This window comes from Taudactylus pleione, unplaced genomic scaffold, assembly GCF_031769625.1.
Source record: "Taudactylus pleione unplaced genomic scaffold, aTauple2 ptg000155l, whole genome shotgun sequence".
Taxonomy (NCBI): domain Eukaryota; kingdom Metazoa; phylum Chordata; class Amphibia; order Anura; family Myobatrachidae; genus Taudactylus; species Taudactylus pleione.
The window spans coordinates 2,006,262-2,022,152 of NW_028284557.1; the positions used below are offsets into that span (position 1 = coordinate 2,006,262).

The 15,891-nt window shown below is 47.6% G+C and overlaps 1 protein-coding gene across 1 annotated transcript in view; it reads right to left on the reverse strand.

Moving 5' to 3' along the window:
* The window catches only part of NPEPPS (aminopeptidase puromycin sensitive), a 96,230-nt gene extending 86,711 nt beyond the window's left edge, over positions 1–9,519 (reverse strand). The window contains exon 1 of the mRNA XM_088474585.1: positions 9,208–9,519. Coding sequence (XP_088330711.1) covers positions 9,208–9,492 — 285 coding nt within the window. The 5' untranslated portion in view covers positions 9,493–9,519. The remainder of the gene's footprint in view (positions 1–9,207) is intronic.
* Positions 9,520–15,891: the final 6,372 nt, after the last annotated feature.

Genomic DNA, 15,891 nt, shown 5'->3' on the forward strand with positions numbered 1-15,891 from the left:
TCTAACCACATCCAAGGGAGAAGAACCACCAGAGTCCTCCACCAAAGACGGTAGCACAATAGGTTGATTGATATTCAAAAGCCGACACAACCTTGGAAAGTTAGGCGGCTACCGTCCGGAGTTCCGCCATATCAGCATGAAACACCGGGTAAGGTGGCTTATGGGACACAGCACCCAATTCCGAAACTCTACGAGCCGAAGCTAGAGCCAGGAGGAGGACAGTCTTCCAAGACAGGTACTTAAGATCAACCTCTTCCAAAGGTTCAAACATGGGCAACTGAAGAAACAGAAGCACTAAGTTTAAGTCCCAGGGAGCTATCAGAGGTACAAAAGGAGGCTGCACACGCAAGACCCCTTGAAGAAACGTCTGTACCTCAGGAATGAGGGCCAATTTCTGTTGAAAGAAAATGGAAATGGCAGAAAACTGCACCTTTAAAGTTCCAAGACGAAGTCCAGAATCCAGACCAGTCTGAAGAAAAAGCAGAAACCGTGACAACCGAAAAGTCCTAGACGGGAGACCCCGACTGGAACACCATGAGATACAAGAACGCCAGACGCGATGATAATGCACAGCTGAAACTGGCTTCCTGGCGCGTAGCATGGTGGGTATAACAGAGTCTGGGATGCCTCTGCATCTTAGGATATCGGTTTCAAGAGCCACCCTGTTAAACACAGTTGCGCTAAGTTGGTGTGTACAAAAGGACCCTGCTGTAGAAGATCCAAGTGCAGAGGAAGGGGCCACGGATTATCTGACAATGGGGACCGAAGGTCCGAGAACCAACTTCTCAGAGGCCAGTTCGGAGCCACGAGAATGAGAGGCTGACTCGTGTTCTATCCTTTTTAGAAGACGAGGGAGAAGTGGGATCGGAGGAAAAAGGTAAAGGTAAACAAAGTCGTATATCCACGGACTTGACAGAGTGTCTACTGCTTCTGCCTGCGGATCTCGAGTTCTTGACATGTATACTGGGAGCAGACGATTCAATCGCGATGCCATGAGATCCACCCGAGGACATCCCCATCGACGGATCAGCGAGTTGAACACGTCTGGATGAAGCTTCCATTCCCTTTGATGGATATCTAGGCGATTTAGGTAATCTGCTTCCCAGTTGTCCACACCCGGGATGAATACCGCCGACAGGATTAGTGACTGGATCTCGGCCCACCAGATGACAAGAGTTACTTCTCGCATGGCCATGTGACTCAGAGTCCCTCCTTGGCGTTTGATGTAAGCGACGGCCGTCGCGTTGTCGGACTGAACTCTTACCGGGCGGGCCCTTAGAAACAATGTTGCTTCTATCACAGCATTGTAAATCGCTCTGAGTTCCAACACATTTATGGGCCACTTCTGTTCTAGAGGGGATCATCGACCCTGAAAGTGATAATCGAGGACTACTGCTCCCCATACTCGAACGCTGGCATCCGTTGTTACTATGATCCAGTCCAACACTCCTAATCTTCGGCCCACTAAAAGATTGTTCGATTGTGTCCACCAGAGCAGGGCCACTCTGGTTACCAGGCTCAACGAATCTGTCGATGTAGAAGCAGATGGGACCCTGAACCCTGTGCTAGCAGGTCCAGCCGAAACACCCTGGAGTGGAACCGCCCGAACTGTAGTGCCTCGAAAGCAGCTACCATCTTCCCAAAGAGACGCAGACAAAGAAGCAGGGACACCTTCTTTGGTCTGAAGACCAGCTGAACTAACAACCTGATATCCCGTGCTTTGTCTATTGGAAGAAAAATCCTCTGTGATGCCGTATCAAAGATCATGCCCAGAAACAGGAGTTTCTGGGACAGATTGAGATTTGATTTCTTGAAGTTGATTATCCAACAGTGTTGGATTAGTTTGATACATCAGTAAGGCATGATTTGATAGAAGAGATACCGATGGAGCATTGAGTAACAGGTCGTCCAAATAAGGGATTATGTTCACTCCCGAAGACCGAAGGAGTGCAATCATGACTGACATGAGTTTGGTGAAGATGCGGGGAGCAGAGGATAATCCGAAGGGCAATGCCCGAAACTGATAATGATCTTTCAATATGGCGAAACGCAGAATAGCCTGGTGTGGTTCCCAAATGGGAACATGGAGATAGGTATCCTTGATATCCAGGGTAATAGGAACTCCCCTGGTTCCAAGCTCGCAATGACTGACTGCAGAGATTCCATTTTGAAACTATACAGCTTCAGATACAGGTTCATGGGACTTGAGGTTTAAGACGGGCCTGACCTAGCCATCCGGTTTGGGTACTACAAACAGGTTTGAGTAAAACCCCATACCTCGATGTTCCGGAACCAGAACTAGCACAGATGATACTATTAGAGACTGAATAGCCTCCTGTAGAACCCTGGCCTTGTCTGCAGGTATTGGCAGACTTGTAGTGAAGAACCGAGGTGGTCTATTCGGTACCTCAGGGGAATTTAGTCTGCGGATCCACGGTTCTGTAGAGGAAGACCGTCATGCCACCAGTTTCTCAGCTGGTTTAGGCTCCTGTCTACGTGCAACCGTGTGTGGGCGACCTCTACCTCTGCCGCCTCTTGGTTGCGTGGGAGCACCTCTGGCTCTACCACGAAAGGAATGTGGCGCACGAAAGGAATGAAATGAAGGTCCAGTGTAAGATCTTCTGGGAGCCGGTGCAGTAGACAGGAGAAAGGAAGATTTACCCCCTGTGGCTTGGGACAACCATTTGTCTAATTCCGGCCCAAACAGCATGACGCCAATGAATGGTAGACCCTCCACCGCACGCTTGGATTCTGCGTCTGATTGCCAAGCGCGCAACCAGAGGGCAAATCGCAGAAGCAGATATACGAGCACTAATCTGACTGATATCTTTTGAGGCTTCTCCCAGGTAAACTGCAGACTCACGGATGTGTTCTGCTAGTAGACGTAACTCTGCTCTGGAACTACCAGAGTCCAAACCAGTAATCAACTGGTCAGCCCAGCAAACCACAGCCTTATTAACTCCTGGGATTAACCCAAGGTAACAAGTGTGGGACTAAGTTGAGCAACCGCTGCAGTATAAATAGATTTTAGCGTCCAACTTACAATCCGAAGGATCTTTTAGTATGGTAGCTCCCGGTACTGGGAGTGCTGTCTTTTTAGAGAGACGGGAGACGGATGCATCTACTGGAGGGGGAGTTTCCCACTTCTCCATTATGGATGATGGAAAAGGGTAACTAGATAGAAACTGGCGCGGAATTTGGAACAGTTTATCCAGTTGTTTCCAGGCCACTGAGAGCTGCTGTTGAAGTTGCTGTGAGAACGGAAAAAACGCTGAGCTCTTAGGTTATTCATGAAATAATTCGCACTCCTGGGATGCAGGAATTATATCCTCAGGTAAATTCAGGGTTTCTCTGACCGTCAAAATTAGAGGTTCCACCCCGGGAGAGGTGGACTCTAACGCCTGAGGGGTGCTGTCCTGTAAAGCTTCCTCCAATTCACCTTCTTCGGTATCCTCCGTAGCGAGGAATTCTTTGTCCAACTCCTCTGACTGGAAAACAGTCGTTCGAGTATGCTTTTGTCTTTGGTAGGAAGTGGAGGGTGCAGATGCCGCTGTACCCATAACCTGTACCAGGGTGTCTAGAGACTTGGTTAACCAGACACCCAGGGAGGTTGAGACTTAAATGCCTCAGCTAATTAAGTCTGACATAACTCCTACCATGTCAGCAGCCCATGGAGGAGCAGGTGAGGCAGTAACAGCCATAGATGGGTCTATTGCTATACAAGCATCACATAACGTGGACCCAGTGGCATGCGGCTTGGTTAGTTTGCTGTTACACTTTGAACACAAACATTTTCTGAGAAGCCTTAGTTCTGTTTGACATGGATACACACAGACACTAAACACCCAGAGGGACAGAGTATAAACAGAGCAAGGAAAAAACAGAAGGCTGGTTTGGGACACAGAGGAGGAGAAACACCCCACTCCCTTCCCACAGATCAGATTCCCTGCACTTACAACCCAGTGAATTACTCTCAGCCACTGTACGAGGGATGTAGTCAGGTCAGCCTTCTATGTAACTTGCAGCTGCACTCTGCCTATGTGTAGGGAGAGAATGCAGGCATTCAGCATATAATTGGCAACACGCTGTTTGTAACAGCTCACTTGCTGCGTGTACAGTGCGCAGGGAGAGAGCCCGCGCTATTAGGCTCCGCCAACCTCCTTCATCCCGTCTAAAATGGCTGCTCCCCGTCTAATGGAGGACACCATAGCCCCGCAGAGTCTCTCAGCCGCAAGCAGGGCTAAGAGACATGTGAAGCAGCGTTGTAGCGCTGTGTACACGCCGCTGAGCGGGCGTGCAGGTGGCCGGGGGTGGATTGATGCGGGGGTTAGTGAGAATGTCCGCCATACTCACTGCGCTCCCCGAAGGACCTCTCAGCTGCAGCACACTACTTCTTCTTGTGCTGTGGCGATAAGGAGCTGTCAGTGCTTTTAGTGTAAGCACTGTGCACTCCTTCCTGCTTTTAGTATGACAGGGCGCCAGGTAGCTGGACCCCACCTTTAGAGAGGTAGCAAAGGGTACCTAAGTGAAAAAGAGATTATAAAAAACAAACAAAAAAACAAAAAAAACTAAAAACAAAATATTTAATAAATGTATTGCTGGATCACAGCAGATTGTGACCAGCTCCTAGGGAACATTTTCTAAACTGAGGGCTGGTGGGGGAAAGAGGGGTAGGAGCTTCACACTTAAATTATTTAAAGGGCCAACTCTAGTTATCCACGCCTCTATACCCCAGCGTAAGCACCTCCAGTGTCCCCTAGTGGATGAAAGAGAAACTGGCACATCCAATCTGGTTTATAACCAAACTTTAAAAAGGGCAATGCTTTTACTAGCCGTGCTTTGCTAGTAAAATCATTGCCCTTTTAAATTAGGGCATAAAACACAATCAGAAGCACCGCGGTTTTAGAACCCGATGCTTGGTAAATAAACTCCCAGATTAGCACGGTAACAAGTCCAAACATCAGACCCAAGGGCATGGTTTCCTAAGCTTAAGGTCTTGTCAGCATGTGATAAGAACGTTGACTTGTTTAGCCAATGAGTTTTAATATGTGCACATAATTATTTTACTTCACATCTTGGAAAAATATCAATTAAATTACTTAAGTCAGAAGAGAAAACAGTTATTAGCAAACGGAGGAAAAAGTTCACTTGTGACTACAGATAATATGGGTCATGAGAATTTTAAATACAATCTTTTTGACAACTAAAGAATCCCCATTGCTTTCACAGAGCGAGAGAGTCACCCATTTTGTGCTAGAAACCAATGAGAATGATTTATGAGAATGCAGCTTATAAATGAATGGTACTCACTGAGATGGACCCTGTCTAAAGATTGTCGAAGCTGGATAATTGGCTGAGACAAGATCAGTTTAAAATTGAATCGCGGCGACGCCATCTTGCGACTGGCCGCAAGACGCCATCTTGGAAATGAAATCGCAAGACGCCATTTTGCGAATGGCCGCCCCAGCGCCATTTTAGATAAACACAATTAAGTACATATGGCGAGATTACTATTAGCACCATGCGATTGCATCATTCATCATTTCTCATATACACAGTAATACGCACAATTGCGCTGTTAACTAGTCGCATATTAGCGAATGCATAAGATCCTATATGAAAACAGTTTAGTAGCTAAATGCGCACGCATCTGTCCCCAGTTAACTAGCGTCTTTATATCAAACCCCGCATACTCACACATTACATATTCACATACAAGATTTCATAAGCTTTAAGGTATAAGATTTAAGTTTGTTCATTTAGTATAAATGCTATGAAATAAAGATTGCTTGGTAACTAAGGTTTTATACGTGATAAGTAAGCAGTGTTTGGTTTTGTACTGATGCGTACTCTTTCCACAGTATTCCGGTATTATCGGTGGGGAGATCGCATCATGCATTGTCAACTTATGGACCGCAGAGACTTCAAGCAACAAAATGTATATATGAAATGAATAACTGTTAGGATGTTGCATGTGGCGGGAATCTAGGGACCCTCAGTTGTTGGAGGCTGGGTTGTGTCTATTTGAATCAGCCTGTTAAATGCTCTGTAACAGATGTATCCCCCTTGGGAACCAATAGCATCAGCAACAAACTTCCCTATTGTGTTGTCTATTCCTGGGGGGTATAAATATGTGTGCTCCAACACTGGGTTTTTAGTCTTCGTGCTGAATGCTGATAGACGAGGGGTTTCTTGCTGATGCCTAACATCTGGTCCGGAAGCGCTGCGTATGTATACTGTACTTGGGTCTGTATAATTCCTTTGCGTCGAATTGTGTCTGGATCAATAGCGTGTATCTGACTGTACTTTTACTTGAATAATACTTGTGCTTCGGAACCACAGATTCCAGGTCTTAAGTCTTTATTTACTGTATGACTGCGTACGCAAATTAGCGTCATCCTTAGAAGGTATAAACAGGATATTAGAAGGTATAGGAAGGAGTGTATAGAGGTTCTGATCCAGTATCGTTAAGATCTACAGTAAAAAGGTAGACAATGTCTAGATAGACACCAGATGTTAGACAGTCAAAAGGTCGACAGGGACCAAAGGTCAACATGTAAGAAAGTCAACAGGTACAAATGGTCGACAGGGTCAAAGTTCGACATGAAATGGTCTACAATTTTTAGGGTTAGGCACTTATCCCGACGGTTAGGGTTAGGCACCAGGAGGGAGGGTTAGGCACTAGAAGGGACGGTTAGGGGGACCAGGAGGGAAGGTTAGGGTGAAGATTAGGGTTAGAATAAAAAAAAAAAAAGTGTCAACCATTTTTGACCCTGTCGACCTTCTTACATGTCGACCTTTAGTCCCTGTCAACCTATTGACTGTCTAATATCTGGTGTCCATCTAGACATTGTCTACCTTTTTACTGTAGATCTTTCAATCCACATCTCACTGAGGGACCAGTTCAACCTCACACATCATGATCATTGATTCAGCCCATAAAATGATGACCAATACCGTAGATAACAGTTATACTTTAATTGGCTGAGGAGAACTGGGGCCGCAATAAAGCTGGCCATATACCAGACCAACTTTCCTCCAACCATCCAACTAGTTGGTTGGAATAAAAATCCGGTAATGCATGGGAGCAAATGACAATCAGCCATTTGCGCCCAGACACCAGAAAACTGACGAAAGCGGTTGTTCAGACAAGTTGTTTCAATCAAACAGATTTAACCAACTTGTCTAAACAACCTTTTTTGTGTTTTTTGGCGTTTGGGAGCAAATTGCTTATTGTCATTTGCTCCCATGCATTACCGGATTTTCATTCCAACCAACTAGTTGGATGGTTGGAGGAAAATTGGCCTGGTGTATGGTCAGCTTTAGAAACCATGACACATTTGATAAACTACCCAAAACAACAGTTTGAAAACTAACACTGAGAAATATTCCACTATATCACAAATAACCAACTGACAGTATTCCAATTCTGTCCTGTGGCCTAACATCAAACCATATTGACCAAGTAGCATTTGAATAAAAATAACATTATTTATATATAGGATTAAAAAAAAAGCTCTTTAGACATATCTGCTATAGAACCGGAGGCTTTGAACATGAATTTTAAAAAAATTATCTAAAGGCCAGGATATTGGCACATTATAGCACTATTGGGTTGGGTTTAATAGTATTTTTCACATTATACTGAAAACAGATGCCAAAAGAGTTCAAATTAATCAAAATTACAACATCATATGAAGAAACTAGCAATCATACTATGGGAAGAGTTAGATCCCCTTCAGTTTCTGTACAATGACATCATGAGCCAATGTCAAACGTCATTCACGACCATCCAAATGAGCATAGAGGGGCAATATATTCTTGTGGTGAGCGAAGCGAGCCACCGAGCCCGCAGCGTGGCGAGCAAAGCAAGCCCGCAAGGGACCAACTTTTTTTATTTTCGTGGAAAGTGTGGGCAGAAACTCCGCCGTCACTTCCAGGTACAGCTAGTGAAGGGGATTATACCTTTCCATCACACTTAGCATCTATCCAGAACTGTGAATTCTCAGACACACCTGTAATTGCCCAAAACATTTTATAGTACCAATTATATCCTTTGCTAAAAGTAGACACCTTTCGTCATCCATGTTAGTTTTTCCCATACTAATCCAGACTTAAACATGTATGCAACGTATAGCCTCTTTCCTCACATGACCACAGTATGTTAAAGAGTGAACAACATCCATACCAATGTAATGCTCAATTCCCCCCTTAAAATAAAAAAATTGTCTATCAAATAGAATTTCCTCAAAGACTAGTAAATAAGGGTGAAATATATATATTTTATATGCATACAAATGACACTGTCATGCTCAAGTAGTAATCAGGAAGCATAAACCTATTTATATGCAATAAAAAATAAAAATAATCAAATATTCCATTCCTGATCATATCTTTACAAAGCACGCACAATCCACTACACTGAAAGAAAAGCAGTGTGCATAATCATAGCCTCAAAAAGTCATTCCCTTCATATTAATGGAAATACAGATAAAGAAATCAGCAAAGAATACTAGTGTACCATCAGAGATTCAATTAGCAAATTGCCTAAGGAAAGGAGGCAATAAATAAAACATCAAGTCTATGTGGAAATTTGCTGATATAAGGAGATTCCTCATTCTATATGTGCAGAGTTATGCTTATGTTAAATGGTAAACCCTTCATTAATTCTTTATGCCAAAGCTGCAGTGGGCTGTACAACCAGACAAGTCCTGACTTTTACATATATCAGTTGAGTATTGCACCATTACACACCTGCATTAGACATTATTAGGATTTTGCAAATATATCCCCAGGCTGATCAATATAAATTATCTTACAGTAGATGAGCAATTATTTTTCCTTAAATTACAAAGCTCTGTGGGACTACAACATGCAGCACTGGACACCTTGCCAAAAGACACCTGAGAAGCTCTGTAATCATTCTGACAGCAGTGACAGAAATTTGTAGCAAAGCAATAAGGCTGGCGGTGTCTGAAACCCTAGATAGATAAAGGCACAATGTGCAGTCATCAATCTGTGTGAGGCCAGTGGGATCACCACTCCCGTTGAGCACAGCAATGCACATATCTGATCAGAGATGACAGTCATATCCCAGATATATAAAACATTTAAATCACGATACGATATGTAACTAGCAGGACAGCTGGAGCTCCCAAAGTCGGCCAAGCGGCTGCACCAAGGACCCCCTGGCTCCAGTGGTTATACCTCCACAGCGGCCTCCAGCTTCCCCTCGAAGGTGAAGTCTATGAGATCGGGCTTCAGGCACAGCCCGTAGTTGACGGGCCTCACGTCGGTGGGGAGACGCTCGAAGGGTCTGCGGTCCGGCATGGTTGGAGCAGGGAGCCTGGGGCCTGTCACGGGACGCACAAAACTGCTGCTAACCAGACCGGGAACGGGAACGGACCACCGACCAGACTGAGCCAAGCCTCCCAGTACAGCAAGCACCGACTGACTGAGACTGCCTGACCGGGGGCGTGGTCGCGCAAACATGCTACGTCACCGCGTCAACCACCTCTCCGCCAACAGTAAGGCGTCCCGCCCACTACTCAAGACACTCCCCGCGCGACTGCACACGCCCACCGCAGGGCACGCACCGGCTTGCGCACGTAACTCCGCCCACTGCGCTAGTAACACTCCGCCCTCTAGTCTATTCCACGCCCCTCGCTCGGTCACTGTATAACTCCGCCCATTCCGTAATAGTTGTGACAGTCTGCCCCACCTCTGCATTACGTCACCCTCTCCTACCAGAGGCACATGATACATTCCCGCCTATTTTTCACCCTGGTGTCTGCGACAGGTGTCATGTTCACCCCTCCGGCTCCACCCCGAGCCCACTGGCTCAGCATCTTACGCACGTGTTGTGGGTATCGCCGGCATTTCCCGGACTTTAGATGAAGGCTCTATAGAAGCCTAGTATAGTGTGCAACTGTACCCTTATCTGCCAAACCACTAATATGACGTCAGACCAGACCTCTATATTATCCCTACAGCAGTCCCATTATTAATCTAAGGGCAGTCCCCCTAGCTGTAAGCCCCAGTCATCTCCCAGTCTCCTTATCTGAACACCCCCAATTGATCCCTTTTAAATACCAGTCCTTGTACTACATGCATTTGCACACACCTCCATACATCACTCTAGCACTTATCTGTTATCAGAGCTGCCCCCTCCTAGAAAACCTCCAGTCACATTAGTCTTTTGAAAAAATGCTACAGCACTCTCCTAAAGTTACATAAGTTTATAAAAGATCTATAGCAGTTTCCACACTCTGGACAAATTTTCATATGCTTATTTTATTAATTTCTTTAAAAAAATATTTGTTTTACAAAACTAGTTATATAAAATAAAAATTAGAATATTTTTTTTGTTGGTACTGTCTACCATTGAGTATCATCTAGGGCGGGCTGGGTGGGGGGCATGTGCTTCTTGGGTAGGGTTGGATATGGGAAGCCCGATATCTAATGGTTGCCAGGCTTCCAACATCAAATCAAGTGATGCGATAGCTACTAGCCATCGCATAAAAACCGGTTTGTCACAAAAAAGAAATTAGTCACTCTTATCCTGCCCGGCGGTGCTTTACCAAGGTGGGCTATCCTGTCCCAGAGCGTTGTCATTCCATTTCCTGAGGGTAGTGTCTATATGCCCTTTACGGGGAGGACCCTGACGTCGTCAGCTACTGTCCGTCATTCCCTACCATCCACATGGACATAGAGGGGGAATATAATCTTGAGGCGAGCCACCGAGCCCTTGGGAACAAGTTTCTTCTATAGGTGGACTTTATGGGCATGCAATCGCACTTCCGCCCTCACGTCATTTACAGGTCCTTAACATGAAGAGGAAATCAGCTGTACCATTTCCTGAGGTTCATGGGCACAGCCATGTTGTCTCTGATCAAGTGAGCACCAGTATCCAGTCTCTACCTGTCTCCTGCACTCACATTACCACTTCAGCCTGTCTCTAACAAGAGCCCCTATTTTAGCCTGTACCTGACACAAGCACCTTGTCGGAACAATGTGGGTCTTCTCCTCACAGTGATCTCACTCACTAGTGAGTAAGTGCTACCTCTGATCCACTGCCTGAACCTGTGCTGCTGGATTCCTGCAAGCTGCTGCCTCTGAATTACTACATTTACGATGTAGTCCTGCGCTGTACGCTGCTTCCAAGCCTGCATCTACCAGCCTGTGTTCAAGTACCGGTTCCAGTCCAGCCAGTGGCGTAAGTTCATCCCAGACGCCCGGAGGCAAGTTATAATTTGGTGACCCCCTCCGTCAGAGCCGCTGACACTGTAATGTAGCAATTCGCATGTATAACTAGATGCTATATATCACTGTAGTAACCTGCAATGCTTTATAACTAGATGCTATATGTCACCGTGGTAACCTGCAATGCTGTATAACTAGATGCTACGTGACGGTAACATAGTTACAGCTCTAAGTGGGGGAATATGTCGTGGGCATTCAAGGAGGTGCCCCTTCAGAGCTGGAGCCCGGTGGCAGGCGCCTCCATTGTCTCCCATAGTTCTGCCCCTGAGTCCAGCTGTATTACTGATATTCTCACCAGCCTCACTCCGATCCAAGTCTGCGGTCCCACTCTGGCTAGCTGCTGCTATCTCCTGTCCCACTCCAGTTCAAGCCTGCGGTTCCATTCTGGCTGGCTCCTGCTTTCTATGGTACCATTCCGGTACAAGCCTGCGGTTCCACCCCAGCAGACTATTGCTCTCTCTCACCGGGTCTACTCAAATTCCTCTGCTGCTCTACCTCCAGTTTCAGTCTGGTTCCACTCTGGCTACTCTGCAGTTACCTCCGGTCCCAGTCCGATTCAAACCTCTGGTTCCATCACGGCTCCATGTCTGCAACCTCTGGTTATTATCCAGTTTATATCTTGTCCGAATCTGTGAGTTTTTCTGCAATTCCAGTCTGCTTGTATTCTGAAGTCTCCTGGGCATCTCACAGTGCTTCCAGTGCCAAGTATTTTGGTACAGTTACCTCATCTACTAGCAAGTCCCTAGAGTATATCTCTTCTGCTCATTGCAAGTTCAATTGGACTTTAACCTCACTGTACTTCAGTTTACTTCTGTCCTGCATCAAATTGCTTTTACTCAGCATTGCAGCTCCTGACCTACTCTGGGACTCACTACACACAGGGCCTGATTCAGAGCCGGTCGCTATTAGCGCTCGCTCGTTCAGAAAAAGGGGGTGGCTATTCAAATGAACCGTTCGCTCTTTGCGGTCTGTTGCCGCCTCTATGTCTGAACGAGCGAACAAAACATGCGGTCCGCTCGCATCATACGTCATGTCCGCTATTTTTTAGATTAATCGAGTACATCGACCAGCGTATGAACTGTTCGCTATTCTTGTTGTTGGTTTTTCCTACCACAAATTTGCGAGCAGTTCTGACTATAAAATAACCCAGTGACGTGGTCAGTGACGCTGCTGTATTAATTATGCACGCCCATAAAACGCCCGTTTTGACCTTTTAGCACGCCTGCGTTCTGATCTCCACTCCCCGTTTTCAAGCACCTTCCCCTGTTACCACCCACATACGCCTCCTCCTGTCACTCATATTAGCAGGTATTCGCTATTTAGCGAACAAACGATTTTCGGCCGCACTGACTGGTTCGCGCATGCGTATTACGATCCGTACGCATGCGCAGTTGGGCAAACATCGCTCGGAACGAACGAGCGGCCGCATACGAGCGGCTCTGAATCAGGCCCACAGTACCATCGGTACCTCTATCGAAGGTGGTTGTTGCCCTGAGGGTGCTCTCCTAGAGTGTTGGGATTCGCACTGAGGGCCTAATTCAGTTTCGGGAATAGAGTAATACCTCTTTCTACTGCAGGGTCCATAGGGCTCCACAGGAGACTTTGGGGTATAGGCGATGACGTCACTTTCGGGCACCTCAATAGTTAAACTTGTGTTCCCAGGATGCACCAGACCCCTCCTATACCCCGCCCCAAAGCCAAGGCACCTCAGTTTCGGAGGTGCTCGGCACCGATTCGGGTCACTTCAAGAGGGGCTGCATTGACAGCCCCAGAAAACTTTTAAAACTACAGCGGACGCCCATGCTGCCATTCCGACACCCCGCCGGCGCTGAGACGCTGGCATGGTCGCCGGGGATCGCGGCGGGTGTCTGGGGGTTTTGGCTAGCATAAACCCCCAGATGCCCAGGACTGTGGCCAGACTTCACGGGGGACGTTAAGGTAAGCAGCGGGCGCCCCGCTGACATCACAGTCCTGTAGGCTTCCCAGGTGGGGGTCCTGTGGAAGCGGCTGCGCGTGTTAACAAGCATTGCACCTTCTCTGACACTATACCATCAGGGATAGCGGGCCACAGCGTGCGGACGTTGTCGGCATCCAGGGGGTTAATAGCATGCCAGGGGAGCGGGCCTCCTCAGACACGCCCCCTATGAGTCTGACGGCCATTTTATATGTGCTGAAGTGCTGGTCTCACCGGGAGTTACGGTGCCTGGGCCCCCATACAAACCTCTCCTCTAAGCAGGTCACTGTGTGTAGCACTATTCCTACTAGACACAAGGTCTAGCTAGTTGATGATAGTGCAATATAGTGCAGGTTTTTCCTGGCTTTGTATGTGCTAGTGTTGTCTGCCTGTATTTCTCTGTCAGCCATATTATCTATCCCTGTACTTTCTACTTCACTAGCCTTTGCGGTGACAGTGCTGCTCAGGGGTTAATTTGCTTCACAGCTCAAACAATTATTGTACTGAGTTTGACACATTTTTAATGTCTGGCAGTGAGTCTGGTCAGACTGATCTACCCCTCACACAGTCCTGCAACAGATGTTTGGCTGGAATAAGAGAGGGAGAGATTATTGTGGGAGGATTGTGGGCCTGATTCAGAACCGGACGCTCTGACAGAGCGCTCGCTCTGAATCAGGGCCGGCCTTCTTGTTTTTTAGAGCGGCCTCCTGGCCGCTCGCATAGCTGTGGGTGACCACCCACAGCTATAGCGAGCGGCCAGGAAGATGGTCGCGATGGTCAGGGCTTGCGACGAGACCCTTGTGGTAGGGTCTTGTTTCCGCAAGCCCCAGAGAGATTTCGGCTCTCACAGAGCTGAAATCTCTCCCACTGACATCACGAGTGGGAATGCCTCCGTTTGGGCAGCCACTCCCCCGGCCCGCCCACTCAACATCAACAGCATGCCCCCTTTGGTACGAGACCCGGAGCGACGGTTTGCCCGTCGCTATCCGGGTCTCACGCATACGCACGACGGAGCCGGCTCCGTCGTGCGCATGCGCACTGGGCCACCATCGACCCACTTGCGAGCGGGTCTGAATCAGGCCCTGTGTACCAGGAATGCAGAATTAACTGCTGGTCCCAGCTCTTCTCAAGAGCCTCCATAGGCTTGCTTTGCACAAGCACTAAATACCCTGATGGGTTTGCTTGCTGCACCACCAGTGACCCCACCATTGGGGTACACTCCGCAGCTTGCTATGCCATCTGCGTCAAAGGGGACCCCCAGAAAGTTGGCTGTGCCTCATAGTATGCCTTTACAACCTACTCCCTACCAAACACAGTCGGAACCTGTGTGGGTTAATACACTCTCCAATACGGTGCAAAACCTGACGGAGGTGTTACAGGGGGAGCCTTTCCAACGTTCTGTTAGGAAAGCGATACTGTCCTCCCAGTCTATGTACTATCAGGATGATGTGTCGACTGATCATGGGGAAATTCAGGACTTATCTGAATCTGAGCTCCCTCTAAAAGAGGCGGAGCCAAGTCCAAATTATGGCCCTGATTCAGAGCCGGACGCTCTGACCAGAGCGCTCGCTCTGAATCAGGGCTCTCCTCCATTAATATTGAGCGTCCTCCTGGACGCTCGTATAGCTGTGGGTGACCACCCACAGCATATACGAGCATCCAACAAGATGGTCGCGATGGTCTTGACCATCGCGACCATCGGACTTGCGAGTGAAACCCTGTGGTCAGGTTTCTCAACCACAAGCCCAGGAGTGATTTTGGCTCTATCAGAGTCAAAATCACTCCCACTGACATCACTAGTGATGTCAGTGGGGCCGGCTTCAGACGGTAGGCGTTCCCATGGGAACGCCTCCGTCTGGCAGGCACGCCCACCAAAGGGGGCGTGCTGTCAATCAACATTGACAGCACGCCCCCTTTGATGCAAGACCCGGAGCGATGGAAAGTCCTTCGCTCGCCGGGTCTCACGCATGCGCACGACGGAGCTCCCTACGTCGTGCGCATGCGCATTGGGGACCATCGACCCTCTTGCGAGCGTACTGCCGCTCGCGAGTGGGTCTGAATGACCCCCTATATGTGCACGGTCTCATCCGTGTGGCCATGGATATTGGGGATGAGGATACCCCAGCAGCCAAATCCAAACATGCTTACTTTAAAGAAGTTAAAAGTTCAGCGACAGCTTTTCCGCTGGCTGAGCAGCTGGTTGAACACTTGGAAGAAGCATGGAAAACTCCAAGCAGGAGATTTCAGCCACAGAAGAGATTGGAGACCACTTATCCGTTCGAGGAGAAGTATATCTCTAAATGGGAAACTTCACCTCATATTCTCATATTACACGCCTTGTCAAAAGAGCGACACTCTATGCCATCCATGTCATCATTAAAGGATGTCACGGACAGAAAGGTGGAAATATGCTTAAAATCCATTTATTCTCTTTCAGGGGGAGTGGCTAGGCCAGCTATGGCTATATGCTGGGTGGCCAGGGCAATGGAGCGTTGGGCTAATGCCCTGGAGGCGTCCTTGCCTGTAGAAGCTACCAGTGAACAAGTGGAACTAGTAGGTTTCCTCAGAGATTCAGCCACATATGTGCATTTCATAGGATGCAGTGTCGGCTAGACGCTCTCTCTGGTTGCGATCTTGGAGGGCGGATGCTGAGTCCAAGAAAGGGTTAGAAGGTT